Source organism: Macaca fascicularis, chromosome 15, assembly GCF_037993035.2.
Source record: "Macaca fascicularis isolate 582-1 chromosome 15, T2T-MFA8v1.1".
NCBI lineage: Eukaryota > Metazoa > Chordata > Mammalia > Primates > Cercopithecidae > Macaca > Macaca fascicularis.
The window spans coordinates 15,856,109-15,883,012 of record NC_088389.1 but is presented as its reverse complement, the minus strand read 5'-3'; the positions used below and the strand labels follow the sequence as shown (position 1 = coordinate 15,883,012).

General features: G+C 57.1%; 2 protein-coding genes and 1 long non-coding RNA gene across 14 annotated transcripts in view; 2 read left to right on the top strand and 1 right to left on the bottom strand.

Moving 5' to 3' along the window:
• SLC25A25 (solute carrier family 25 member 25) overlaps window positions 1-3,858 on the top strand; it is a 44,948-nt gene extending 41,090 nt beyond the window's left edge. For all 12 annotated transcript variants that reach the window (XM_005582127.4, XM_005582126.4, XM_074016436.1 and 9 more), the window contains 5 exons: window positions 298-450; window positions 750-857; window positions 953-1,120; window positions 1,643-1,793; window positions 1,874-3,858. In XM_005582127.4, coding sequence (XP_005582184.1) covers window positions 298-450; window positions 750-857; window positions 953-1,120; window positions 1,643-1,793; window positions 1,874-2,058 — 765 coding nt within the window. In that variant the 3' untranslated portion in view covers window positions 2,059-3,858. The remainder of the gene's footprint in view (window positions 1-297; window positions 451-749; window positions 858-952; window positions 1,121-1,642; window positions 1,794-1,873) is intronic.
• Window positions 3,859-12,132: 8,274 nt separating this feature from the next.
• Window positions 12,133-14,482, top strand: LOC123569028 (uncharacterized). The gene is made up of 2 exons (XR_010581425.2): window positions 12,133-12,317; window positions 14,273-14,482. It is a non-coding gene; the product is annotated as an uncharacterized lncRNA (long non-coding RNA).
• A 946-nt stretch (window positions 14,483-15,428) lies between these two features.
• Window positions 15,429-22,985, bottom strand: PTGES2 (prostaglandin E synthase 2). Its single transcript, XM_045372707.2, has 7 exons — window positions 22,698-22,985; window positions 20,223-20,420; window positions 19,494-19,552; window positions 18,702-18,851; window positions 17,629-17,829; window positions 17,058-17,175; window positions 15,429-16,008 (listed from the first exon to the last, which is right to left on the bottom strand). Exons 1-7 carry the CDS (start codon window positions 22,974-22,976, stop codon window positions 15,880-15,882), a joined length of 1,134 nt encoding a protein of 377 aa, XP_045228642.2. The 5' UTR covers window positions 22,977-22,985; the 3' UTR covers window positions 15,429-15,879.
• Window positions 22,986-26,904: the final 3,919 nt, after the last annotated feature.

Here is a 26,904-nt window from a genome sequence, read left to right as displayed (position 1 = left end):
GAGCTGGGATTACAGGCATGAGCCACCGCACCCGACCTTGATTTTTTTTTTTAAGTCATCTTTATGGAGATGTTCAGGACAAGGCTGGCAACCAATAGATACCCAGTACAATGGAGCTGAACCTCACTGAGCCGTGTTGGGTTACTTTGGTCTTGTGATTCCAAGCTCATCTTCAAAACTCACAGAAGAAAGAGCCTTCGCTTTGGCCACAGCCAGTTGGCCAGCAGAGGCTCTTGGCCGGGTGAGGCAGCCTATGGCCCCCCCGGGTCCGTCTAACTGCTTGGTCCTCCCTCCCAGGTCCATGCCTCGCGCAGCAACAACATGGGCATCATTGGCGGCTTCACTCAGATGATTCGAGAAGGAGGGGCCAGGTCACTCTGGCGGGGCAATGGCATCAATGTCCTCAAAATTGCCCCCGAATCAGCCATCAAATTCATGGCCTATGAGCAGGTGAGGACCCAGCTCCTCAGGGAGGGTCACCAGCCAGTGGCTATTCACTGTCTGGACTTGCTGGCTTTCCCTGGACTGAGCTCCCTGACACTTGGAGCCAGCCATGGTACCCCAGGGACAGCAGGGCGAGGCGGGAGGCCCGGGCTAGCCACCAGTTCCTTACATTTCTGGGCAGCATAAAATGTGCCAGGGACTCCAGGGCTCAGCTGAGACTGCCTGGCTCCAGGAGGAAGGGAGGGGCAGCAGCAGGTGCCTCAGCCTCTGGGTATATTGGGTGGTTTGTTTGCTCCTGGTTCTAGATCAAGCGCCTTGTTGGTAGTGACCAGGAGACTCTGAGGATTCACGAGAGGCTTGTGGCAGGGTCCTTGGCAGGGGCGATCGCCCAGAGCAGCATCTACCCAATGGAGGTGAGGGGCCACCTGGGTCCTGGGCCGGGCAGTGGGCACGGGACTGGGGAGAGGTGCAGGCTGTGCTCACGCTTCCCGCCGCTCCTGTTGTGCAGGTCCTGAAGACCCGGATGGCACTGCGGAAAACAGGCCAGTACTCAGGAATGCTGGACTGCGCCAGGAGGATCCTGGCCAGAGAGGGGGTGGCCGCCTTCTACAAAGGCTATGTCCCCAACATGCTGGGCATCATCCCCTATGCCGGCATCGACCTCGCAGTCTATGAGGTGAGGCCCAAGAGGGCTGAGGCCCCGGCCCAAGCCGGACAGGTTTAGAAACCCCCTCCCAGCACACCTCCGCCTGCTGTCTCTCTCCTTGACGGACGCATGCCTAGTGCAGGACACTGCATCAAAGACTGCGTCTCCTTCCGGCTCCTGTGTTTATTGCAAGCTTTCCTTCATCCTGCCCGCCTCTGGCAGCCCCTGTGACCCTGCATCCAGGCTCTGCGTCCTCAGGGGCTCAGCAGGCAGATCCCCAGAGCAGGGTGGCCCCTAGGGGCTTGCAGGCCCCAGCACACTCCAGACAGACCCCAGAAGTCAGCCCTTCTGTGTGGGGTAGGCGGTGTTCCCTCTACCTTGTCCTGGAATTCCCAGTGACAGCAGAAACAGGACAGCCAGGCTAGGAGTCCAGCCAGGCCCCGGGCCCGGCAGTTGGGTTCCAGTGGCCTGAGGACCCAGTAACAGCCCCCTGTTTCTTGCTGCCTCGCTAGCCCTTCCTGGGGCTTATCCCATGCTCCCTTCCCCTTCTAGACGCTCAAGAATGCCTGGCTGCAGCGCTATGCAGTGAACAGTGCGGACCCCGGTGTGTTTGTGCTCCTGGCCTGTGGCACCATGTCCAGTACCTGTGGCCAGCTGGCCAGCTACCCCCTGGCCCTAGTTAGGACCCGGATGCAGGCACAAGGTAAGGCTGGCCCTGGGCAGTCCCCTGGGAGTTCGGAGGGTGCGGAGAGAAGCATCTGACTGGTGGCCTCCCTCCTGCAGCCTCCATTGAAGGCGCTCCAGAGGTGACCATGAGCAGCCTCTTCAAACAGATCCTGCGGACCGAGGGGGCCTTCGGGCTGTACAGGGGGCTGGCCCCCAACTTCATGAAGGTCATCCCAGCCGTGAGCATCAGCTACGTGGTCTACGAGAACCTGAAGATCACCCTGGGCGTGCAGTCGCGGTGACGGGGGGAGGGCGGCCCCGCCGTGGACTCGCTGATCCTGGGCCGCAGCCCGGGGTATGCAGCCATCTCATTCTGTGAATGTGCCGACACTAAGCTGACTCGAGCCAAGCTGTGAAAACCCTAGATGCACCCCAGGGAGGGTGGGGAGAGCTGGCAGGCCCAGGGCTTGTCCTGCTGACCCCAGCAGACCCTCCTGCTGGTTCCAGGGAAGACCACAGGCATTCCTTAGGGTCCAGGGTCAGCGGGCTCCAGGCTCACATGTGTAGGAACAGGACATTTTCTGCAGTGCCTGCCAATAGCGAGCTTGGAGGCCGGCTTCGTTCTTCCATTTCAGCTGCTGGCCACGGCCCCTGCCCTCTGGCCTGCCGTGCATCTCCCTGTGCCCTCTGCTTCCTGCCTCTCAGCTGATGTAATAAGGTGGGAGGAGGGCTACAGCCCACATCCCACCCCCTCATCCAACCCCGTAGTCCATGGTGAAAGGTGAGGTCACGTGGCCTCCCAGGCCTGACTTCCCAACCTAAAGCATCGACGCCAACTTGGCTGTGCAAGGAAGAGGAAAGGGTCTGGCCTTGGCGCTCACTGGCATCTGAGCCCTGCTGATGGCTGGGACTCCTGGGCATGCATGGGAGTGCATGGGGCTCGGGCTGCCTGGCCTGGCTGCACAGAAGGCAAGTGCTGGGGCTTATGGTGCTCTGAGCCGGCCCAGGCCCCGTCAGGATGGGCACCACCTCAGAACCAAACTCACTGTCCCCACCGTGGCACGAGGGCAGTGGAGCGCCGTGTTTGAGGGCGAAGGGCAGAGCGTTGGCGTGTTCTGGCAAGGGAAGGAAAAGGTGTTGGAGGCCTTAATTATGCATTGTTGGGAAAAGGGTTTTGTCCAGAAAGACCAGCCAGACAAATGAGCGACTTCTGTGCTTCCAGAGGAAGGCGAGGGAGCAGGGAGCTTGGCTGACTGCTCAGAGTCTGTTCTGACGCCCTGGGGGTTCCTGTCCAACCCCAGCGGGGGCGCAGCGGGACCAGCCTCACATTCCACTCGTGTCACTGCTTGGAACCTATTTATTTTGTATTTATTTGAACAGAGTTATGTCCTAACTATTTTTATAGATTTGTTTAATTAATAGCTTGTCATTTTCAAGTTCATTTTTTATTCATATTTATGTTCATGGTTGATTGTACCTTTCCAAGCCCACCCAGTGGGGTGGGAAGAGAAGAAGAAGGGGGACCTTGGGCCGCCGCAATCACGTCTGTCCAGAGAAATTCCTTATGGGACTGAAGGCAGAAAAGCGGCCAGAAGGCAGCCCTGGGTCCTTTCCTTTGGCAGGTTGGGGAAGGGCTTTCCCTAAGCCTTAGGATTTCAGGGTTTGACTAGGGGCCTGGAGAGAGAGGGAGGAACCTCAATAACCTTGAAGGTGGAATCCAGTTATTTCCTGCACTGCGAGGGTTTCTTTATTTCACACTTTCTGAATGTCAAGGCAGTGAGGTGCCTCTCACTGTGAATCTGTGGTGGGCGGGGGCTGGAGGAGAGGGTGGGGGGCTGGCTCCCTCCCTCCCAGCCTTCTGCCGCCCTTGCTTAACAATGCTGGCCAACTGGCGACGTCACAGTTGCACTTCCATTCCACCAGAATGACCTGATGAGGAAATCTTCACTCTTCAATAGGATGCAAAGATCAATGCAAAAATTATTGTTATATATGAACATATATAGTTATAACTGGAATCGTCAAAAAGCAAATTAAGAAAGAAATGGAAGTTGGAAGTTGTCATTTAAAGCAGCCTTCTAATAAAGTTGTTTCAAAGCTGATCACAGAGCCAGTATTTTTCTGACACCCCGGACCCTGTGTGGTCCAGGGTTGTTGACATGTTAGAAAATGAGTGCAAAGTTTTCCCCTCTGGAGCCTGGGTGGCGCCCCCTTTCGGCTTCTTAGAGGCACTCCCTCTTTAGTGGGTGTTTGTTCGATTTGGGGTGCTCTGACAAAGTCACCAGTGCCCTGAGTTGCTGTAGGGTTGTTCCTCAGCCTGTCTCAGGCGGGGGGGGTGTCTGTCCCTCCGCCAGAAGTGCCATCTTCACAGAGACACCAAGGACATCGCTGGGCTTCTCTCCCCTCCCCCCAGCTGCCCCTCCCAGCCTCACCCCGCTCCTGCCTCCCCACACCCTCTCAGTAACCTCATCTCACTGAGGATTACCTTCAATATCTATATTTAGATGACCCTCCTTTTATACTTGAACCAATTCCAGCTTCATCAGTACAACTGTGAAATCCATATCCACTTAAACAGCACATCCAGTTCAGCGAGTCAGAAGCCAAACCCTTCATTTTCCTCCCAAAATCTGCTTCTCCATTTTCCTCATGCCAGCAAATGGCAACTCCGTTCTTCTATGAACTTAAGCCAAACACCTTGTAGTCAACCTGACTCTGTACTTCCCTCTGGTTCCAGGGCAGTCCAGCAAATACCGTCAGCCTCACCCACAAAATAGATCTGCTCTCTGGCCACTTCTCCCAACCTCCACCCCTGCCACCGGTCACAGGCAGTGTCATGTCTCACCTGGACGACTGCAAGACCTAAACTTCCCCCTGCTTCCCTTCACTCTCCACCCCAAGCCCGAGGGGCCCTTCAAAAACCTAAGTGGATAACCAGGCGTGGTGACAGGTGCCTATAATCCCAGCTACCCTGGAGGCTGAGGCAGGAGAATGGCTTGAACCTAGGAGGCAGAGGTTGTGGTGAGCTGAGATCACACCACTGCACTCCAGCCTGGGTGACAGAGTAAGACTCTGTCTCAAAAAAAGAAAACCTTAGTTGTTCATGTCACTCAAATCCTCCAATGAATAGAGAAGCTGGCCGGGCACGGTGGTTCACGCCTGTAATCCCAGCACTTTGGGAGACCAAGGTGGGCGCATCACCTGAGGTCGGGAGTTCAAGACCAGCCTGGCCAACGTGGCAAAACCCCATCTCTACTAAAAATACAAAAATTAGCCAGGCGTGGTGGTATTCACTTGTAATCCCAGCTACTTGGGAGTCTGAGGCAGGAGAATCGCTTGAACCTGGGAGGCAGAGGTTGTAGTGAGCCAAGATCACGCCACTGAACCTGGGTGACAGCGAGACTCCATCTCAAAAAAAAAAAAAAAAAAAAAAACGAAAAAGACAAGCCACAGGCTAGGAGAAAATGTTTGCAGTACATGTAATCTAACAGAGGATCTGTATCCAGCATGTATTAAGTGTCTTAACGCAAAAAGAAGAGGACAAGCCAGTTAACAACTGGCATTTCCTTTTTTTTTTTTTTTTTTTTTTTTTTTTGAGACGGAGTCTCGCTCTGTCGCCCAGGCTGGAGTACAGTGGCCGGATCTCAGCTCACTGCAAGCTCCGCCTCCCAGGTTCACGCCATTCTCCTGCCTCAGCCTCCCGAGTAACTGGGACTACAGGCGCCCGCCACCTCGCCCGGCTAGTTTTTTTGTATTTTTTAGTAGAGACGGGGTTTCACTGTGCTAGCCAGGATGGTCTCGATCTCCTGACCTCGTGATCCGCCCGTCTCGGCCTCCCAAAGTGCTGGGATTACAGGCGTGAGCCACCGCGCCCAGCCAACAACTGGCATTTCCAAAAGCAAGATGACTTAATGGCCAATAAACGTGAAAAAGAGCTTAACTCCATTACTTGTCAGGGACAAGCAAAACATTGAATGAGGCCCAGAGCAGTGGCTCACACCTGTAATCCCAGCACTTCAGGAGGGTGAGGCTGGAGATCACTTGAGGCCAGGTGTTCAAGACCAGACTATGCAATACAGCAAGGCCCCATCTCTACCAAAACAGTTAAAAGCATTTAATAAGATACCAGTGCGGCCGGGCGCGGTGGCTCACGCCTGTAATCCCAGCACTTTGGGAGGCCGAGACGGGCAGATCACGAGGTCAGGAGATCGAGACCATCCTGGCTAACACGGTGAAACCCCGTCTCTACTAAAAAATACAAAAAACTAGCCGGGCGAGGTGGCGGGCGCCTGTAGTCCCAGCTACTCGGGAGGCTGAGGCAGGAGAATGGCGTGAACCCGGGAGGCGGAACTTGCAGTGAGCTGAGATCCGGCCACTGCACTCCAGCCTGGGCGACAGAGCGAGACTCCGTCTCCAAAAAAAAAAAAAAAAGATACCAGTGCGTACACACTAGAAGGACTAGAACTAAAGATGTCAGCACTGTAGTTTGATGAGAATCTGGGAGCAGCTACACTCCTCAGACTCTGCTAGCACAAGGTAAAATGCCAATCATTTTGGAGAATTCAGCCTGGCCATATCTGAATTTTTTAAAAAGGGAAGCAAAAACCCTCTAGTATTTCCTTTCTCACCAGAAGACAAAAGTCCCCATGTGGCCTTCAAGCCCTGCGTCACCAGCCTACCCCCAGCCAGAGGTGGATTTGCCAGAAAGCAGTAAAGAAATTTGGGTCACCTTAGAAATAGAGAAGCGAGGCCAGGCATGGTGGCTCATGCCTGTAATCCCAGCACTTTGGGAGGCCGAGGCGGGTGGATCGCCTGAGGTCAGGAGTTCAAGACCAGCATGGCCAACATGGCAAAACCCTGTCTCTACTTTAAAAAAAAAAAAAAAAAATTAGCTGGGCGTGGTGGTGCACACCTATAATCCCAGCTACTCGAGAGGCTGAGGCAGGAGAATCATCAAAGCCGGGAGGCGGAGGTTGCAGTGAGCTGAGATCGCACCATTGCCCTCCAGCCTGGGAAACAAGAGTGGAAAAAAAAAAAAAGAAATAGAGAAGGGGCCAGGTGTCATTCTCCATCCGTCTTCTCTTTCTCCCCTGCACTTTTCAAGTCATTACACTACTTATTTTCATTGCTGGGTTTCATCTGTTCCCTCGCCCATGAACGTGAACTCCTTGAGGGTGGAGGTGTCTGTTGGCTTTGTTCACTGCTGCTCCCAGCACCTGGAGCCTGAACAGTGTTCAGTGAATGCTTAACATCCAAGTGTTTCTTGGTGTTGTCGACAGAATTATGCCCCCACCACAAGATGTCCGTGTCCTAATCCCTGGAAGCTGTGAATCCCATTACGTGGCCGGGAGAATGAAGGAGGCAGATGGAATGAAGGTTGCTAATCAGCTGACCTTCAAACAGGGAGATGGATTATCCTGGGTCACTGGGGGGCCAGTGTGATCACAAGGGTCCTCCAGTGTGGAGGAGGAGGCAGGAGAGAGAACAGAGAGATGGCATGAGAAGGACTCAGGTCTCCGCTGCTGTCTTGAAGGTGGGGGAAGGGGCCACGAACCAAGGAACGCAGGCAGCCTCTAGAAGCTGGAAAGGCACAGACTGGATCCTCCCTTTCCTCCCCTGGAACCTCCAGAAGGAACACGGCCCTGCAGACACCTTGATTTTAGCCCCATGAGGCCCATTTCAGACTCCTCTGACCTCTAGTGAGATTATAAACCTGCATTATTTAAGCCACTTCCCACCTACTGGGCCCCTGGTGGAGATAAAATCCCCTTAGTCAGGGTTTACAACCAGAGTCCTGGGCAGGGGAGGGCACGGTGGGAGCAGGGGGCACATCTCAAAGTCTGACTAGAGGCACGGTGCTCCTACAGACCCACCTGAGTCCGGCTGGCATGGTAGCTCCAGGGGAGCCCTGGGGCCGGGGTGGTGCAGGTGGCTGGCAGATCCCTCCTCGTCCTCCAGGAAGCCCAAGCTCTGTGGGGCCCCCTCAGTCACTCAGGTCTTTGGGGACACAGTCACAGGTTCCTGTCCTCCGCGAGGGGCCCAAGAGCCTGGAGCTGTGCCACCCTGGTCCAGGCAACAAGGGGTCAAGGCAAGGAAACAGCGGTGGGGCACGTGGTGGGTCAGGACAGCTGCAGAGCGGCTTCCCATAAACAGACTGGGACAGTGGGTGTCCCTGTTCCACAGCATCCAAGCTGAGTGACCTTGGGCAAGTCACGCCCCCTCTCTGAGCCTGTGTGCTTGTCCATTGGATGAGAGCAAGACGAGCCAGGCAGCGCTGTTGGAACATTGACTTGAAACCAGGCAGGAAATGGGATGCAGCCGGGCCTAACGGCTTCATCTCCCAGCTGCCCTAATTCCTCCGGCATTCAGTCAGTAATCCCGCCTTAATCCTCTCGGGCCTGGGATCTCAGGCACCTGCGAGGAAATCCAGAGCCACTTGAGCCGTGTGGTCTGGTGGGTCCTCCTCGCGGGGGCACTGCCCACGCAGGACTTTACTTAGCAATCAGCAGGTGTAGGAAGTGCCACTGCCGCCAGGTCCCCATTTCACAGACAAGGAAACTAAGGTTTAGGAGGGGAGGGGACTTGCCCAGGACCTAGGATGCAGCGGACCCCAACTGGCAGGCGGCACGTAGGGGAGTGAAGCTGGGGTGGGCTCTGCTGGGGCTGCCCACCAGGAACTGGGGGGAAGGCAGAGAGCTGCTGCCCACACCAGACCCTGCAAGCTGGAATCATGCCACAACCCACCCGCGGGACCTTCACCAAGTTAGACGTGCCCAAGGGACGGGCACTCTGCCTCACCTCAGAAGGGTAGCACCTGGTCCCTGGCTGCCTCCTTGCAGCCAGGAGGCCACAGAGAGCCTGGGAAACATGGGGCAGGCCTGCGCTTGAATCCTGGGTCCCGGCGGTGTGATCTTGGGCAAATCTTCTGCCTCTCTGAGCCTCCGTTTCCTCACTAGCAAGACAGGCACGACGCCTTCTGACAGCTCGCGGGGGAAGCGACTGTTCTCGTTCACATAAAGGGTCAATGTGAAACAGATTCAAACCAGCTCTGTTGATACGGAAGCCCTGTTCTCACCTGGGGCTCGCCCTGTGCCGCCCTAGTCCAGATTTCACCGGTCTGAGTGCGTTGGAAAGTAGGGGAAGGGTGGGAACAGGTGGGGCGGGTGTGCTGGGCCCAGCCCGCCCAGGTGCGGACCTTGCTCCCTACAGCAGCAGCAGCAGCAGCAGGCCGCATGGCCTGGGCTGGCCAGGAGGGGGCAGCAGGGAGGGCATGCTATGATAGAACCTCCATCCTGCAGATGGGTAAACTGAGGCCAGGGAGGGCCCCAGGCCTGCCCCAGTTCCCCAAAGGGCAAGATAAACCTAGGTCTCCTGTTCTCAGCTCCTCCGAACTCAGGGGCTGGCCAGGGAACAGCCGCAGGACATGGCTCTCTTGGTCATTTGCTATCACCCACCAGCACAGCCCCGTGGCCCAGGAGGAGCCGTTATCTCCCATGGCAGCTGTTGAGGCTGATGATTGGTGGAGCGGGCCCCACCCATGCTAGACAGTACGGGGCACCCTTAACTGAACTGAAGAGCCCAGCCTCCCACCCCATCTTACAGATGAGGACACTGGCACGGACTGGAAACCCTGGGACTTCCCAGATCACCACATGCCCCATCGCTGTTGCTCTTCCCTGACTACACCTGGCTTAAATCTAGGTATTGGTGTCCTGGGGCAGCTGTGACCAATAACCACACACTTGGTGACTTCAAACACCACAAATGGCTGGGAGCCGTGGCTCACTCCTGTAATCCCAGCACTTTAGGAGGCTAAGGCAGGCAGATCGCTTGAACCCAGGAGTTGGAGACCAGCTTGGGCAACATAGTAAGACCCCATCTCTACAAAAAATACAAAAGTTAGCCAGCGTGGTGGCACACACCTGTGGTCCTAGCTACTTGGGAGGCTGAGGCCGGAGGATCACTTGAGCCCATGAGTTGGAGACCAGCCTGGGCAACACAGTGAGACTCTATATCTTCAAAACATTAAAAAAAAATTCTCCAGGCATGGTGGCACATGCCCATAGTCCCAGTTATTCAGGAGGCTGAGGTGGGTGGATCACTTGAGCCTAGGAGTTCAAGGCTGTAGTGAGCCATGATCCTGCCCCTGTACTCCAGCCTGGACAACAGAGCAAGACCCTGTCTAAAAAAAAAAAAAAAAAATGAACAGACACACAAAAGCAAACCAGCACCCTCCCCATGAGCTCACTCTCCCCAGGGAGGAGGGAGCTTGCTGTTCTCAGGACTCTTTCCATTCTTACTTCCTGGAGTCCTTGACCTTGAGCTCTTGGAGCCAGTGGGGAACACAGCAGGGCGTGTGTTCTGAGAACAGACAGCAGACCCTACCAGCTTCATAAAAACACGCCCTCTGCGTATCGGAGGTTTACGGATGCCATTTCCCAGTCGGGATGGGGCTTGCCCCAGGGCACAGTGGGCAGTGGCCAGGTCCTGAACTCAGGTCTTCTGAAGCCATCAAGACCACAGGGAACCGTGAATGGTGGCTCACACCTGTAATCCTAGCACTTTGGGAGGCCACGGAGGAAGGATTGCTTGAGGCCAGGAAGTTAAGACCAACCTGGCCAACATAACAAGAACCTGTCTCTATTTTTTTTTTTTTTTTTTTGAGACGGAGTCTTGCTCTGTCACCCAGGCTGGAGTGCAGTGGCCGGATCTCAGCTCACTGCAAGCTCCGCCTCCCGGGTTTACGCCGTTCTCCTGCCTCAGCCTCCCGAGTAGCTGGGACTACAGGCGCCCGCCACCTCGCCCGGCTAGTTTTTTTGTATTTTTTAGTAGAGACGGGGTTTCACCGTGTTAGCCGGGATCGTCTCTCGATCTCCTGGCTTCGTGATCCGCCCGTCTCGGCCTCCCAAAGTGCTGGGATTACAGGCTTGAGCCACCACGCCCGGCCCTGTCTCTATTTTTTATTATTTATTTGTTTAGAGATGAAGTATCCCTCTGTCGCCCAGGCTGGAGTACAGTGGCACAATCTCGGCTCACTGCAGCCTCCATCTCCCGGATTCAAGCGATTCTCCTGCCTCAGTCTCCCGAGTAGCTGGGATTACAGGCATCCACCACCACACCTGCCTAATTTTTGTATTTTTAGTAGACACAGGGTTTCGCCATGTTGGCTAGGCTGCTCTCAAACTCCTGACCTCAAGTGATCCACCCGCCTCAGCTCCCAAAGTGCTGGGATTACAGGCGTGAACCACCACTCCTGGCCTTTATTTATTTATTTATTTATTTATTTATTTATTTATTTATTTTGAGATGGAGTCTTGCTCTGTTGCCCAGACTGGAGTGCAGTGGTACAATCTTGGCTCACTGCAACCTCCCTGGCCTCTTTTTTTTTTTTTCTTGGCCTCTATTTTTTAAACAAAGAGAGAAAAACAGACCACAGAGACCATGCTGTGACCTGAGGATGGCACTAATGGGGCATGGAATCCTGGCTTGGAGCCCATTCCTAAGAAGAGGCATTTCTTCTTTCTTCTTCTTTCTCCTTCTCCTTCTCCTTCCTTCTTCTTTTTTTTTTTTTTTTTTTTTTTTGAGAGGGTCTCACTTTGTTTCTCAGGCTGGAGTGCCGTGGGGCAGTCATACCTCACTGCAGCCTCAAACTCCTGGGCTCAGGTGACCCTCCCACCTCAGCCTCCTGAAGTGCCGGGCTTACAGGGATGAGCCACTGTCCCCATCCTCAAGAGGTATGTTTCTTCCTAGCCACTCATCTTCGGACCGTTACAGCTAAGCCCATTTTCATACAGATGGACAGAGTCGCTGGGTAATGAGGGTGCCGAGATTCATTCCTGGAATTGGCCGCGAGGTGGCAGCAGCAGGCCTTGTTTCCATCTCCTACGCGGCTTGGCGGGGCTCTGGCGCCCTCTGGTGGCTATGGGAAAACACGCCAAGAGGTGTGACGGAGAAACATTGGGGAAACTGAGGCAGAGTTGTTACCTCTAGGGAGAGAGATACTCGCGGGGAGAAGTTGGGCCTAAGTGGTGTCCCGCGGTGGCCTCAGTCTGACTGGCCATTCTCCAGCCTGTCAGGTCTGGTTAGCACAGTCCTGGACCCTTTCATCAAGGTGAGCACTCGGGGGAGGAGGATGTAGGCTCCTCCCCAACTGCAGCAGCACCGGGGAAAGAGCCCTGGTCCAGGACTCAGGCCCCTGTTCCCAGCGCGGTTTAGCTGCCAACCAGATCTCCTTTTGCAAGAGGAGAAACAGAAGGAAACTTCATTCCTGAGTGTGTGGAGCCAGGAAAAGGGGCAATGCCTGGTGGCTGGGGCCGGATCTACATCCGGGGCCTCCTAAGTAAGACCAGGACCTCGAGGGGAGGCTGAAGGGAGGAGCCACAGCCCGCAGTCACTGGGCTGAGCAGGAGGAACATTCAAAAGGTCTGGGAGCACACGGTGGGGTCCTCAGCAGTGAGATCCTCCCCTGGCCTCCATGTCATGGACAGAAGGTGGACGCCTTGTCATGAGCTGGCCACATCAGATGCTCTCTTTCGGGACTTTGGGACTGAGAAAGAGAGAGGTGAGTCAGCCTCCGTGTGCAGCTGGAAAGGTATCAGGTAACCCTGGGCAGGGTGTGAGGATGGCAGGAAAAGCCTGTGTGTGAAGGGAAGGGAAGGGAAGGGAAGGGAAGTGAGAGTGGGGAGCAGGGATGGAGGGATGCTGGGATGGAGGATGGAGGGTACAGGGATACAGGAATGGAGGGATGGAAAAATAGAGGGATGCAGGAATGGAGGGATGAAGAGGTGCAGGGATACTGCGGTGGAGGGATGCAGAGAACAGAGGCATGGAGGGATGTGCGATGGAGGAATGCAGGGATCGAGGGATGGAGGACGTAAGGGTACAGGGATGGGGGATGGAGGGGTGCAGGGATGGAGAATGGAGGGGTACAGCAAAGGAAGGGTGTGGAGATGGAGAAATGGAGGGGTGCAGGGATGGAGGGATGCAGGGATGGAAGGATGGAGGGGTTCAGGGATGGAGGGGTGTAGGGATGGAGGGGTACAGGGATGGAGGGATGCAGGGATGGAAGGATGGAGGGGTACAGGGATGGAGGGATGGAGGGATGCAGGGATGGAAGGATGGAGGGGTTCAGGGATGGAGGGGTTCAGGGATGGAGGGGTTCAGGGATGGAGGGATGCAGGGGTACAGGGATGGAGGGATGGAGGGGTTCAGGGATGGAGGGATGCAGGGGTACAGGGATGGAGGGATGGAGGGGTTCAGGGATGGAGGGGTACAGGGATGGAGGGATGGAGGGATGCAGGGATGGAAGGATGGAGGGGTACAGGGATGGAGGGATGGAGGGATGCAGGGATGGAAGGATGGAGGGGTTCAGGGATGGAGGGGTGTAGGGATGGAGGGATGCAGGGGTACAGGGATGGAGGGATGGAGGGGTTCAGGGATGGAGGGATGGAGGGGTTCAGGGATGGAGGGATGGAGGAGTGCAGGGATGGAGGGATGGAGGGGTTCAGGGATGGAGGGGTGTAGGGATGGAGGGATGCAGGGGTACAGGGATGGAGGGATGGAGGGGTTCAGGGATGGAGGGATGGAGGAGTGCAGGGATGGAGGGATGGAGGGGTTCAGGGATGGAGGGATGGAGGAGTGCAGGGATGGAAGGATGGAGGGGTTCAGGGATGGAGGGGTGTAGGGATGGAGGGATGCAGGGGTACAGGGATGGAGGGATGGAGGGGTTCAGGGATGGAGGGATGGAGGGGTTCAGGGATGGAGGGATGGAGGAGTGCAGGGATGGAGGGATGGAGGGGTTCAGGGATGGAGGGATGGAGGAGTGCAGGGATGGAGGGATGGAGGGGTTCAGGGATGGAGGGATGGAGGAGTGCAGGGATGGAGGGATGGAGGGGTTCAGGGATGGAGGGGTGTAGGGATGGAGGGATGCAGGGGTACAGGGATGGAGGGATGGAGGGGTTCAGGGATGGAGGGATGGAGGAGTGCAGGGATGGAGGGATGGAGGGGTGCAGGGATGGAGGGATGGAGGGGTTCAGGGATGGAGGGATGGAGGGGTGCAGGGATGGAGGGATGGAGGGGTGCAGGGATGGAGGGATGGAGGGGTGTAGGGATGGAGGGATGGAGGGGTGCAGGGATGGAGGGAGGGTCCTCCCTCAGTGCCCCATGGTGTTCCTGGCCTAGTTCCTGCCCTGCTGAGGGAGACACCCTGGGTCCCTGGAGCAAAGGCCCCTCAGGACTTTAGGCCTGGCCAATGACGTGGAAATGCTGTTCTGGACACAGTGGTGGCTCTGGGTGCCCTGACACCTGCTGGCCTCTCAGAGGCGGCTGCTGTGACTCCTAAGGCCACAGACGGGTACAGCCTCAGGCCTGGCCGCCTCCTCTCCCCTGCAGCCCAAGTACCTGGAGTTAACACCCACAGAGGGCACACGGTGGGGGCTGGCTGATGGACTGTGGTGCAGCCAGGCAGCAGGGCACTATGTAGCCATGAGAACAAGTCAGTGTGACATATGTTGACAGGGAGACGCCCAGGATGGGGATGAGAACAGAGCCGGTGGCAGACCAGCCCCGTGGGAAAAACCGAGGTCACCAGCCACACAGCCACCTGCTTCCAAATGTTACACTGGCTGTCTCGAGCGCTCACTTCTACCTTACTCAAATGTTCGCTTTTATGGGAAACTTGAGTTATTTTGTTTTTAAAATACTAATAAAATAAAACTTAAAAAAGTTTCCTGGCTGGGCATGGGGGCTCACGCCTGTAATCCCAACACTTCGGGGGGCTGAGGTGGGCAGTTCCCTTGAGCCCTAGAGTGCAAGGTCAGCCTGGGTAACACGGCAAAACCCAGGATCTACAAAATATAAAAAATTAGCTGGGCGTGTTGGTGCGCACCTGTGGTTCCAGCTACTTGGAGGGTGAGGTGGATCACTTGAACCTGGGAGGTCGAGGTTGCAGTGAGCTATGACTGCGCCACTGCATCCCAGCCTGGGTGACAGAGCGAGACCCTGTCTCAAAAAAAAAAGTTTCTCAAGAGGGTATGAGGACGCTGTCCAGTCCCCCCAGTCGGAAGGACCAAGTGGGTGGAGTTGGGCTCACTGGCTTCTGGAGGGCCCCTGGCAGGCCAGCCCACCTCAGTTAAGTCAGGGAACTGGGGAGCCCCATCCTGGGTGCTCTGTGCAGGAAAGGGGGTCCCACCCGCAACCCACATTCACCCTGGAAGGCAGAGTCTCTATTCCCATAAAGGCTGGCCCAGCCTGGCGCTGAAGCCCGGGGCAGCCATCTGAGAGGGCTTGGTCCTGTCTGTAGAGCAGGGGTCTGAACAGCCCGGTGCCCTGGACCGGGTGCCCCTGCTCTGTGCACTGGACCTGCTCCTATCACTGAACTCCCCCACAAGGCAGGGACAGACGAAGAAACTGAGGCTTGAAGAGGGACCCCACCGCAGAGTCCCACCGTGGGTAGGCAGGCCCCGACCTGAACGCTGGCTGCTGGGCTCCATGGCCCGGCTGTGTGCCCTGAGTGGTATCCTGGGGACCATGGCATACAAAGTCTGCGGAGCCATACCATGCCTGCCACCTGGGAAGCACCAGGCCGGTGGTTAGTTACCACCAGGGCTGGCATAGCCCAAGCCTGATGCCTCCCTTGACCGCCAGCCCCACGCAGCACTCAGTCACGCACAGCTCCACGAGATGCCTGCCGCGACAGGCGCCACAAACCTTTCCTTTATTGCAAACATGTCCCCATCCCGGGAGGCTTGGGAAGAGTGGGAACTAGGGGAACCCAGGGATGGGATTCCACCGAGAACGAACCGTCCTGCTGTCCTGTCGATGACCCCCCACCCACAGGATGTAGCCACGGGACAGCCACTGAGGCTCTGGGAGAGGGGCGGCAGAGCAGGGAGGCAGGGACACGGAGGGGTCGCCCCAGGGCAGGCGCAGGGGTGGAACTCGTCCCTAGCATCCCTGGGCCCCAGCAGGTGCCCTGTGTTAGGAGCAAGAGGGCTGGTGGGGGTGGGTAGACAAGGGGCAGAATGATGCTGCCCCCGCCAGCATCGCCAGGCACTGGCCCAGGGACCCCAGGCCCTGGCAGCTGGCGTCTTCCGCTGCCTTTCCCCTGTTCTGGGCGGGGACATTCAGTGCGCTGGGGAGGCCTCGGTGATGGCCCTCTCCACCCGCAGGTACCAGGGCTGGATATGCGTGTGCTGCATCAGGTCATCGAAGGCATCCAACCCCTCCATCACGCGCAGCACGCCATACACTGCCTGGGGCGTGAAACAGAAAGGCTGGTTTGACAGGCATCCAGACCTCCTTCACTCCCTGCCAGCTGTGTGCCCAGCTCCCATCCCCTCCCCGCTTGGAGCTCGTGACCTACTCAAGGGCCAACAGCACAGGTGAGGGTTTGAACAAAGCGTGTGGGATGGCTGCAGGTCTCGCCTGCTTCACGCCTGTACCCCCTTTTCTGGGCCACAGATCCCCACCAGCAAGTTTCCTTGGGATAAATGCCCTCCCCCCTTCTCAGGTCCTGAGACTGGGGAGAAGAGACCCCACCACCCAGTTTCAAGACCCAGGTCACCCAGGGGCAGGACAGTTTTAAAAATGAGCAGTGGGCCAGGCACGGTGGCTCACGCCTGCAGTCCCAGCACTTTGGGAGGTCGAAGTGGGTGGATCACCTGAGGTCGGAGTTCGAGACCAGACTGGGCAACATATTGAAACCCTGTCTCTACTAAAAATGCAAAAATTAGCCAGGCATGGTGGCACAGGCCTGTAATCCCAGCTACTCGGGAGGCTGAGGCAGGAGAATTGCTTGAACCTGGGAGGTGGAGGTTGCAGTGAGCTGAGATTGCACCACTGCACTCCATCCTGGGTGACAGCATAAGACTTGGTCTCAAAAACAAAAAAAAAAAGGAAAAAGGGCAGCGAAGCCAGGCCAGTGAGATGCCATCTCACTGGGTTTTGCTGGGAGAAGCCTGGAGCACCGGACCCAGCCCGCCTGGGGCCGAAGCGCACTCCAGGGAGGGCCGTGTTGACGGCGACAGGTAGAGCCCGGGCCCTGTTACCACCACCCGGGCCTCTGGATCCAGCAGGGCCTGAAGCCAGCCCGTTCCCTGAACTTGTCAGTTATGTGAACCAAGGCGGTTCCTGGTCATCGGTTTCTCTCCTGGAGCCACTTCGAGGCGAGTTTCTGTCTGTGATGGCAGAGGCAGGCTCCTCTGGCACGATGCAGGCACTGCCCGGGCTTTCCCTTACAAACCTCCCCCACTCTGAGGACAGAACCCTTGGTCCAGGCACCACCTGCCACCACCACACTCACCAAATCAGCGAGATTCGGCTTCTGGCCCCCCATGAAGGGCCGGTCCTTGCCCACAGCAGCCACCCACTTGTCGGCAGCCTCATAGAGGTCCTCGCGCACGTTGTCCTGGAGGCGGTGCCTGGGCGGGGAAGGGAAAAGCCCCTCAGGAGAGCCCCCACTCCCAGCCCAGCAGGGAAGAGGGGTCTCCTCTGGGGAGCAGGGGGGAGGCGTGGAAGCCAGGGCAACACCCCAGGTGACAGCATCACATCTGCAGATGCCTCAGGGAGCATCTGTCCCAGATGGGGAGGCTGTGGCAAGGGCAAGAGACCAGGCCAGGGAGAAAGCCACAGAGAAGGTGCCAGTCAGGCCCCAGGCTTCTGGCTTCAAGGCCGGCCCTGCTGCCCCCAGGGAGGTGAGCAGGAGCTCTGGGTCCAAGTCCCAGCTTGGCCAAGGGACCCGTAATCCATAACGCTTTCCCACCTGCCCAGGCCTCAGCCTCCCGCTGGTCTCCTGAGGGGTGTGATGGGATCACCACTGCTCGTGGCACCGGAGGCTCAGGGACAGCAGGCCCCGGATGTGCACACACACTTGCCTGCTCTTGAGTCGCTTGCTGATGAGGTACATGGCCGCTGCACCCATGTACTTGGCCACGGCTCCCTCCACGGCTCCGAACTTGCCCTCGCGGACAATGTAGTCAAAGGATGCCAGAGCCTCGGTGGGTGTGCGGTACACATTGGGGGAGATCAGGTGGACCAGCCAGTCGTCTGCCCACTGCCGCCACTTCATCTCCTCCCTGCGGGCACGGGAGGGACTTCCTAAGCCAGGACCTGGGCTGTGTTGGGAGCAGGCTGCGTTCTCTAGACCATACCCACTGCACAGGTGGGAAGCTGAAGCCTGAGCAGGAAGGTCTTTTTTTTTTTGAGACGGAGTCTGGCTCTGTCGCCCAGGCTGGAGTGCAGTGGCCGGATCTCAGCTCACTGCAAGCTCCGCCTCCCGGGTTCCCGCCATTCTCCTGCCTCAGCCTCCAGAGTAGCTGGGACTACAGGCGCCGCCACCACACCTGGCTAGTTTTTTGTATTTTTAGTAGAGATGGGGTTTCACCCTGTTAGCCAGGATGGTCTCGATCTCCTGACCTCGTGATCTGCCTGCCTCGGCCTCCCAAAGTGCTGGGATTACAGGCTTGAGCCACCGCACCTGGCTTTTTTTTTTTTTTTTTTTTTTTTTTTTGAGACAAAGTCTTGCTCTGTCGCCCAGGCTGGAGTGCAATGGCACGATCTCAGCTCACTGCATCCTCCGCCTCCTGGGTTCAAGTGATTCTCCTGCCTCAGCCTCCCTAGTAGCTGGGATTACAGGTGTGCACCTCCACACCTAGCTAATTTTTGTATTTTTAGTAGAGATGGGGTTTTGCCATGTTGGCCAGGCTGGTCTCGAACTCCTGACCTCAGGTGATCTGCCCGCCTCGGCCTCCCAACATGCTGGGATTACAGGAGTGAGCCAGCACGCGCAGCCACAGAAAGGTCTCTGCTGAAATCCGGCATGGCCCGGCCCCAGCCCCGCTGGTCTCCCACGCTGCTCCCTGCTCACGCCATCTTGCTCAGCTTGGTCCTACTCTACAGAAGACCCCTGAGGTCACCACCTTCCCCCGCCAGCCCCAGCCCCACTCACGTCCTGGCCTCCTTCCCGCTGTACACTTGCTGGGCCTCCTTCTCGTTTAGCATGAGCCAGTATTTATTGCCGAACTCGGTCACCTCCTTGCCCTGGTCATTCACAGCCTTCATGGCTGGGTAGTAGGTGATGATCTCTTCCAGGGGCTGCCTTCGGAGAGAGCCACAGTCTCACCCCAACTCCTTCCCCGTCCCGTCCCCTGTGGCCGACCCACCCAGCTGCCCTAGCCCCAGAGTGGAGCCAGGACCGATAAACAAAGGCTCTCCGCACTCCTGCAGTAAGAGGGATGTGGAGGAGATGCCAGGGCTACCTCCCCAAGAGAGAGAGCTGCGGAGAGGACAAAGTGGAGGGCTTGGAGGAAGACGGCCACGGGCTGCTCTGAAAATCTTTTTTTTTTTTGAGACGGAGTCTTGCTCTGTCACCCAGGCTGCAGTGCAGTGGCACGATCCTGGCTCACTGCAACCTCTGCCTCCCGGGTTCCAGTGATTCTCCTGCCTCAGCCTCCTGAGTAGCTGGGACTACAGGCACTCGCCACTATGCCTGGCTCATTTTTGTATTTTTAGTAGAGATGGGGTTTTGCCATGTTGGCCAGGCTGGTCTGGAACTCCTGACCTCAGGTGATCTGCCCGCCTCGGCCTCCCGAAGCGCTGAGATTACAGGTGTGAGCCACTGCGTACTCTGGAAATCTAAGCAGCAGCTCCACCTGCTCCCACAAGAGAACTCGGGCGAGGCCTCCCCGGAGGAAGAAGCCACCAAAAGCAATGGCCGCCTGGTCTCCGAGGGGCTCCTTACCCCGACACCAGGTAGGTCTTGAGGGCGCTGATGATGACAGAGGAGTCATTCAGTTGTTGCTGGAAGAGAAAACGGTGGTTTAATCAGAGATTACAACCCAGCCACTGGGAGTCCCAGGGGGCTCCTTACCACCACCACCTGAGGACATTGTTTATCCATTCCTGAGGACATGCCCAGAGTCCTCCCCACCCTGCCCTCAGGGCACCCATCCTAATGGGGAGGAAGGTGTGGGAAAGCCGTGGGGTCTAAGCCCCAGCCCACTCACCCATCTGGCCTCCCAGGTAGAGGGGCAGGGTGGGTTCTGGAAGCTACATACTAGACCCCAAGCACTGTGTCAGGCATTTCATATCTGCTGTGCCTGCAAGCCAGAATATGGCCCCTTGTTGACTCATGAAGCAAGCAAGCCCAGAGAGGATAAGTGACTTGCCCCAAGTCACACAACTAGTGAGTGGGTGAATCACACCTTAAACCCAGATCGCTCATTTCAGAATCTACGTTGTTCAGCTGTGGTGTTCTGCCTCTCTGAGACCCAAAGGTGTTTGGTTTTGGTAGGGAAGGAAAGAGCCTACATTTACTGAGCATCTACTGTATGCAGCTACTTCCCCCATAGTCCTTAGAGGCACAAAGATCCCAAGTTCCTTCCCAAGCTGCAGCGCCGGGCCAGGCGAGCGGGTGCTCCAGGACGATCCAGGATAGGAGGAAGGATGCATGGGGTTTCCTGGGGCTCACCGAGCTTTCTCCTTCCTGGGCCACCAGGATGGGCACCTTTCTGTATGAGGAGAACTTGATCTCAGCCCTGAGCACGGGGTTCACCTCCACCACCTGGTAGGGCAGGGCGTGGAAGTCGAGGAAGGCTCGGACCTTGCTGCAGAAGGGACACGTCTTGTACTGGTACAGGGTCAGCTGCAGGCGGCTGGACAGGGAGAGCTGTGGGCAGCAGATGGAAGGGGCTTCTAGACCTGGCACCCCCAGGTACAGACCCTGCTCCCAAGCAAGCATGTTTTCCAGAGGCGTCTTCTGAGACAACGCTAGAACATCGGGAAGAGGAACTAGGGATGGGAGGGAGTGGTAGGGGGAAGGGAGGCACCGGACGGCAGCCCTGGTTTAAGCCCCCGGCCGGCACGGTCCCCAGGCAGGAGTCCCACCCTTTGCTGTGAGGTTGTGTAGGAGGAATCTTCCAGTCTCTGTCCCATACTGGACAGACCTCTCTTTTCTCGCTCCAGTCCCAAGGGGACACCAGACAGCCCCAGGGTATACAGCCTGCTCCCACAGACACAGAACAACTGTTTCAACTTGGCTTTGCCCACTCCCACTCCTCTAACCCCAGGGACCTCTGGGGGCCAGAGCTGGCTACCACCCAGGCTGGTGTTTACCAGTGGGGTCTACCTCCAATCTCGTTCTTGGTTTTTTCTCTGGAGACAGAGTCTCACTCTGCCATGCAGGCTGGAGTGCAGTAGCTTGATCACAGCTCACTGCAGCCTTGAACTCCTGGGTTCATGCAATCCTCCAGCCTCAGTCTATCTCAAATCTCCGAAGGGGAGGGTGGTATCTGGGCTGTGGCCAGGAAAGCCCCCAGGGGAGTCTGCTGCACCTTCATGCCGGAAAGCCACAATCATAGACCACCTCCTTGTGTTCAGAGGGGAAGCTGGACCGTGGAGACAGGAAGGGAGACACGGGGTACTCCATGCCCCTTTCACCTACCTCTGTTCCCTCTGGTCCAGCATAAAAGCATCTGTGGGAGGGTGGTGGGGGGTCAGGCAGAGAAGAGTTGGAAGGTGTGGGGTAGGTATAAAGTGTGGCAAGGCAGCTGGGCCACCACTTGGTGGGGGGACACCTTCCTGCCTCTTTCTGTTTCAGCCTGGAATCTAAGTCATCAGTTCCATAAAAGTGCCACCACTACTACTACTAAATAAATACACAGCCTTAGGATTTGGGGGCAGTGGGGAGAGAGGATGACGAACGTTTAGAAAGTGAAAAAGGCGCCGGGCGCGGTGGCTCAAGCCTGTAATCCCAGCACTTTGGGAGGCCGAGACGGGCGGATCACGACGTCAGGAGATCGAGACCATCCTGGCTAACACGGTGAAACCCCGTCTCTACTAAAAAAATCCAAAAAAACTAGCCGGGCGTGGTGGCGGGCGCCTGTAGTCCCAGATACTCGGGAGGCTGAGGCAGGAGAATGGCGTGAACCCGGGAGGCGGAGCTTGCAGTGAGCTGAGATCCAGCCACTGCACTCCAGCCTGGGCGACAGAGCGAGGCTCTGTCTCAAAAAAAAAAAAAAAAAAAAAAAGTGAAAAAGGCTTTCCCTTTCCTGTGATCTCCCATCTCTTAGTCAAAAAAGTCTCCTTAAAACACAGTAGAGGCCGGGCTCCGTGGCTCACACCGTAATCCCAGCACTTTGGGAGCCCGAGGTGGGTGGCTCATTTGAGATCACGAATTCGAGACCAGCTTGGCCAACATGATGAGACCCCGTCTCTACTAAAAACACAAAAATTAGCCGGGCGTGGTGGCAGGTGCTTGTAATCCCAGCTACTGGGGAGGCTGAGGCAGGAGAATCGCTTGAACCCAAGAGGCGGAGGTTGCGGTGAACCGAGATAGTGCCATTGCACTCCAGCGAAGGCAACAGAGCACTCCGTCTCCAAAAAAAAAAAAAAAAAAAAAAAAGTCTTCTTAAAACATGGTAGAGGCTGGGGCGCAGTGGCTCACACCTGTAATCCCAGCACTTTCAGAGGCCAAGGTGGGCGGATCGCTTGAGACCGACCAGCCTGGGCAACATGGTGAAACCCTGTCTCTACAAAAAATACAAAAATTAGCAGGGCGCAGTGGGGTGAGCCTATAGTCCCAGCTACTCCCGAGGCTGAGGCAGGAGGATCCCTTGAACCCGGGAGGCAGAGGCTGCAGCGAGTCGCAATCGCACCACTGCACTCCAGCCTGGGCGATATTGAGAGACCCTGTCTCAAAATAAATAAATAAACAAAAAAAACACGGTAGAAGAACGATTTTATGAGAACTCGAACAATTCCAGGTAGTAGGCATCAGGAGTGCCCCTATTTTACAGAAGAGAACACTGAGGGTTCGGAGACTTCAGACCAAGTCACTCGCCCAAGGTCACAAGCAGGCAGAGGCAACTCCTGACCCCACGGGTTCCCAGCAGTCCCGAGTTCGGCGCTGATCAGCATCCCCATCCCCGGCCGGACCAGGCCTTACCTGCACGGCTGAGCGCTCCGCGTGGAGGTCCTGGGCGCGCAGGTGCCACCGCGCAGTGTGGTACAGCCCCAGGGCTCCCCCCAGGGCCAGCGCCGCTGCCCCTAGCAGCCGCGGGCTCCCCTTACGAGCGGCAGCCACGGGGCCCTGGCCGCCTGCCGCCCCCGCGAAGCCAGCACGGCTCTGCGTGGGGAGCAGCGGCTGGGGGCGGCCGCCCAGCCTCCAGGCCAAGGCGCACCCGCCAGTCCACAGCGCCCGCACCACCCGCGTAGCCGGGGCCATGTTCGCTCTGCCGGCGCCGCGGGCGGGCGCGCGAAACCAAGACGCCGAGGCGCCCGCGCTGCTTAAAGGGCCAGGACTCGGGCGCCCTGCGGGTTGCCCGGGGTGACGGCGACGCTAAGGGGACCCTCAGCGCTCTCGGGACTGGGCGTGTGCCCGGCGCCCAGGTTCGAAACACCCGCCAGAGCCGCAGAGGCACGCTCGGGAACGTTTGCAGACCGCTCTATGCTTCCGCCTCCAAAGGTCCCGGGGTGGTGACAGGCCGACTGCCGAGAGGCCACCGCCTGCTCGCCCCGCTTGACCGCCTAAGGGGCGGCGTGGTAGTCTGTAATACGTGCCTGGCCACTTCTCCTGCAAGCGCCCATTCGAAACAAATCGAGCCCTTCGAGACGACAGGGGTTGCGGCTTCCAGCTACCGAAGACCCCAGAAACGACACGGCCCAAGTTGCGCGGTGATGCTGCGGTTCTCTCTGCCCTCCCGCCTCATTGTCCGCTTCCTACTGTGACCCGAACCATAAAATTTTCCTGAGCCCGAGGGGGCCTCGAAAACCACGTGTTTCTGATTTCGCCCACGCGGAGCGGCCGGCCCGCAGACCCCGAGGTTTCCAAGGACAGGATGGCAAAGTGGGGTGCCAGGCTGCCTGGTCCCTCTGCTGGTGTTCGCCCGCGCTAGTTGACGCCCGAAGCCTCCACCGCATAGGCGTCTCCGCGGACAGCCCCGGGATGGCCCCGCCCGGGGCCCGGGAGAGGGGCGGGACTCGTGAAGTGGGCGGGGCCCTGGGCGGGACTCGCAGAGCGGGGCGGGGGGCCGGGAGCGGGGCGGGGGGCCGGGAGCGGGGCGGGGGGCCGGGAGCGGGGCGGGGGAGGAGCTCCGAGTCCCCGCCCTGCTGCTCTGCAGTGTCCCACTCTTCTCGCCCCGCTTTCGCCCCGCATCTTCTATCTTCCTCCCAGTCCTTGCGGCGACCGAGCCCGCAGTGTCAGTCCCCAGCGGGGACTTGAGTATGCCGGTGAAGACGAGAGCGGAAGGCGAGGGCCACGGCTTCGGGAAAGCGGATAACCCGAGGAGGCTGCTGGAGCGACCTTTGCTTTTCTGGGGGTGCCTTCCCGGGAAGGGGAATCGGGATGTCGGCTTAGAAGGGACTTTGGAGCCCACCTCGACCCGCCCCGAGTGAGTCTGGAGTTGTAGGTGCTGTCTGGAATGCAGGGCGAGCACCCGCGAGCGGGTCACCAGTCCCATGAGAGCTGCGGGTCCCCAGCCCCGTTTTACAGATGGGGAAACTGAGGCAGCTGCAGGGACATTCGCCCATATGGGTTTTGCTCCAGCCACTTCCATCAGCCACTTTACAGACCAGGAGTTCAAGGCCTGCTCGAGCTTAGAGTGTTTAGAAGTGGTTGAGGGTGAGCCCCCATATTCTGTGCCCTACTCTATCTCTTATCAGTGCCTTCTCCCAGCGCCACTCTCACGCTCCTGCTTGCTAGACGGAATCCAGCTTCATCCTTCTCCTGCTTACATTAGTTGCTCCTGATCTTCCACACTCTTGATTTTCCGGATTCTAACTCCATCAAAATGTACATGATGTGTTCAGGCTCAGGGAAGACCGAGGCACTTGACGGGGGCGGGACCGAGTTTGGCCTGCTAGGCTTAGCAGCAGGAGGGGCTGGCCTGGGGCGGGGAGAGCGAGGCTCTGCTAGGTCAGCATCCCCAGCCACCTGGCTTTGCTGGTGTGGCCTCGCAGCCTCACCAAATGTGAGCAGCTTACAGAGCAACCTGTTGCACGTGCTTAAGCTGCGGAGGTGACACAGGGCATGGTGGCTTATGCCTGTAATCCCAGCATTTTGGGAGGATCGCTTGAGGACAGAAGTTTGAGACCGCCCTAGGCAAGAGACCCTGCCTCTACAAAAAATAGAAAAATTAGCTGGGTGTGGTAGCAAATGTCTGTGGTCCCAGCTACTGGGAGGCTGAGGCGGGAGGACGGCTTGACTGTAGGAGTTGAAGACTGCAGTGAACCTGTGATCATAACACTGTACTCCAGCCTGGGCCACAAAGCAAGACCCTGTCTCACAAAAATAAGTCCAGGGGTGGGGTTTGGTGAGAGAACCATCAGCTTCCTTCTTACCTTCTCCAGTCTCAGTTTCCCCACCTATAAAATAGGAATAATGATTCCTATCGGGATTAAATGGAAAAATGAGTGGGGAGAGGCTGGAAACTAGTGAAGCTGGTGCCTGGGAGGGCCTACCTGGGGGCTGCTCCACCCCAGCACGAGAGGATTCATCTCTTGCCAAATATAGAAAGGAAATTCAGTGACCAACCCCTCAGCCAAAATATTTAACAAAGTTCTCTTTTTTTTTTTGAGACAGAGTCTCACTCTGTCGCCCAGGCTGGAGTGCAGCAGCGCAATCTCGGCTCACTGCAACCTCCGCCTCCCAGGTTCAAGTGATTCTCCTGTCTCAGCCTCCCGAGTAGCTGGGACTACAGGCGTGCACCACCACAGCCAACTAATTTTTGTATTTTTAGTAAAGACAGGGTTTCACCATGTTGGCCAGGCTGGTCTCAAACTCCTGACTTCAAATGACCTGCCTGCCTTGGCCTCCCAAAATGCTGGGATTGCAGGCATGAGCCACTGTGCCCAGCCCAAGTTCTTTTTCTTTTGTCTTGGCCATGACACTGCTTGGCTTGCTGTCCAGTGTTCCTTCTGCTTTACTGCCCTTGGTCCCTGCACTGCCTCTTCCTTGATTCCCTCCACCAGAGACCTCCAGTCTGTGGGCAGCACTGAGCACAGCCCTGCTGAATGCCCAGGGGAACCTCAGGGCTGAGCAGCCAGCTGTGGCAGAGCTAGATGGAGCTCTAGGCCCAAGTCTGAGCAAATCTCAGAGGCTCGTATGGGAGTGGGGGCACCGAGCCAGCCTGGACTGTGAGGCCCCTGTTCCTATCAGTCTCAGCCCCAGCCTGTCTCTGGTCAGTCCCAATCCCATCTTCTATCCCAGCCTTGCGGCGTCTCACCCCTTCCCTCTGCCCCTGCCTCCCTGTGCTTGTGGTCTCCTCCCTGACCTTGCCCTGATCCTAGTCCAGCCCTTCCTCATCTGAGGGCTGAGCAGGTGGGCACAGTCTTCTTCCCCTCCAGCCTGGTGGACGGGCAAAGTGTCCCATCCTAGGCGTGGCTGTTGCTGTGGTTTGAATGTATGTGTTCATATGTAGGAACTCAAGACTCAGCATAGTCGTATTAACAGATGAGGCTTTTAGGAGGCAATTAAGTCATGAGGGCTCTGCCCTCCTGAATGGGATTAGTGTCTTACGAAAGGGCTTAAAAGAACTAGCTAGGTCCTTTTTGCCCTTCCATCTCTCCTGCCATGTGAGGACACCTAGACAGCACCATCTGTGAGAAACAGGCCCGTACCAGACCTCGAACCCGCTGGTGACTAGATCTTGGACTTCCCATCCTCCAGAGCTGTGAGCAATAGATTTCTTTTCCTTTCATTTCCTTTTCTTTCTTTTTTTAATGTTTATTTTTATTTGAAACGAAGTCTTACTTCTTCGCCCAGGATGGAGTACAGTAGTGCAATCTCAATCTCAGCTCGCTGTAACCTCGGCCTCTGGGTACAAGCAATTCTTCTACCTCAGACTCCCCAGTAGCTGGGATTACAGGGACGCACCACCACACCTGGCTCATTTTTTTTTTTTCTTTTTCTGCGACAGAGTCTCTCTCTGTCACCCAGACTGGAGTGCAGTGGTGTGATCTCAGCTTACTGCAACATCTGCCTCCTGGGTTCAAGCAAATCTCTGCCTCAGCCTCCTGAGTAGCTGGGATTACAGGTGCCTGCCACCACGCCAGGCTGGTTTTTTTGTATTTTTAGTAGAGACAGGGTTTCGCCATCTTGGCCAGGCTGGTCTTGAACTCCTGACCTCGTGATCCACCCTCCTCGGCCTCCCAAA

What these genes read in the sequence shown, in the direction of transcription:
- PTGES2 (XM_045372707.2), bottom strand. Translation starts at nt 22,976, where the DNA reads ATGGCCCCGGCTACGCGGGTGGTGCGGGCGCTGTGGACTGGCGGGTGC. An exon ending in CCCAGGAAGGAGAAAGCTCG is followed by an intron (nt 19,553 to 20,222) that starts GTGAGCCCCAGG and finishes TTTCTCTTCCAG; the next exon opens with CAACAACTGAATGACTCCTC. An exon ending in AGCGGGAAGGAGGCCAGGAC is followed by an intron (nt 17,830 to 18,701) that starts GTGAGTGGGGCT and finishes CCGTGCCCGCAG; the next exon opens with GGAGGAGATGAAGTGGCGGC.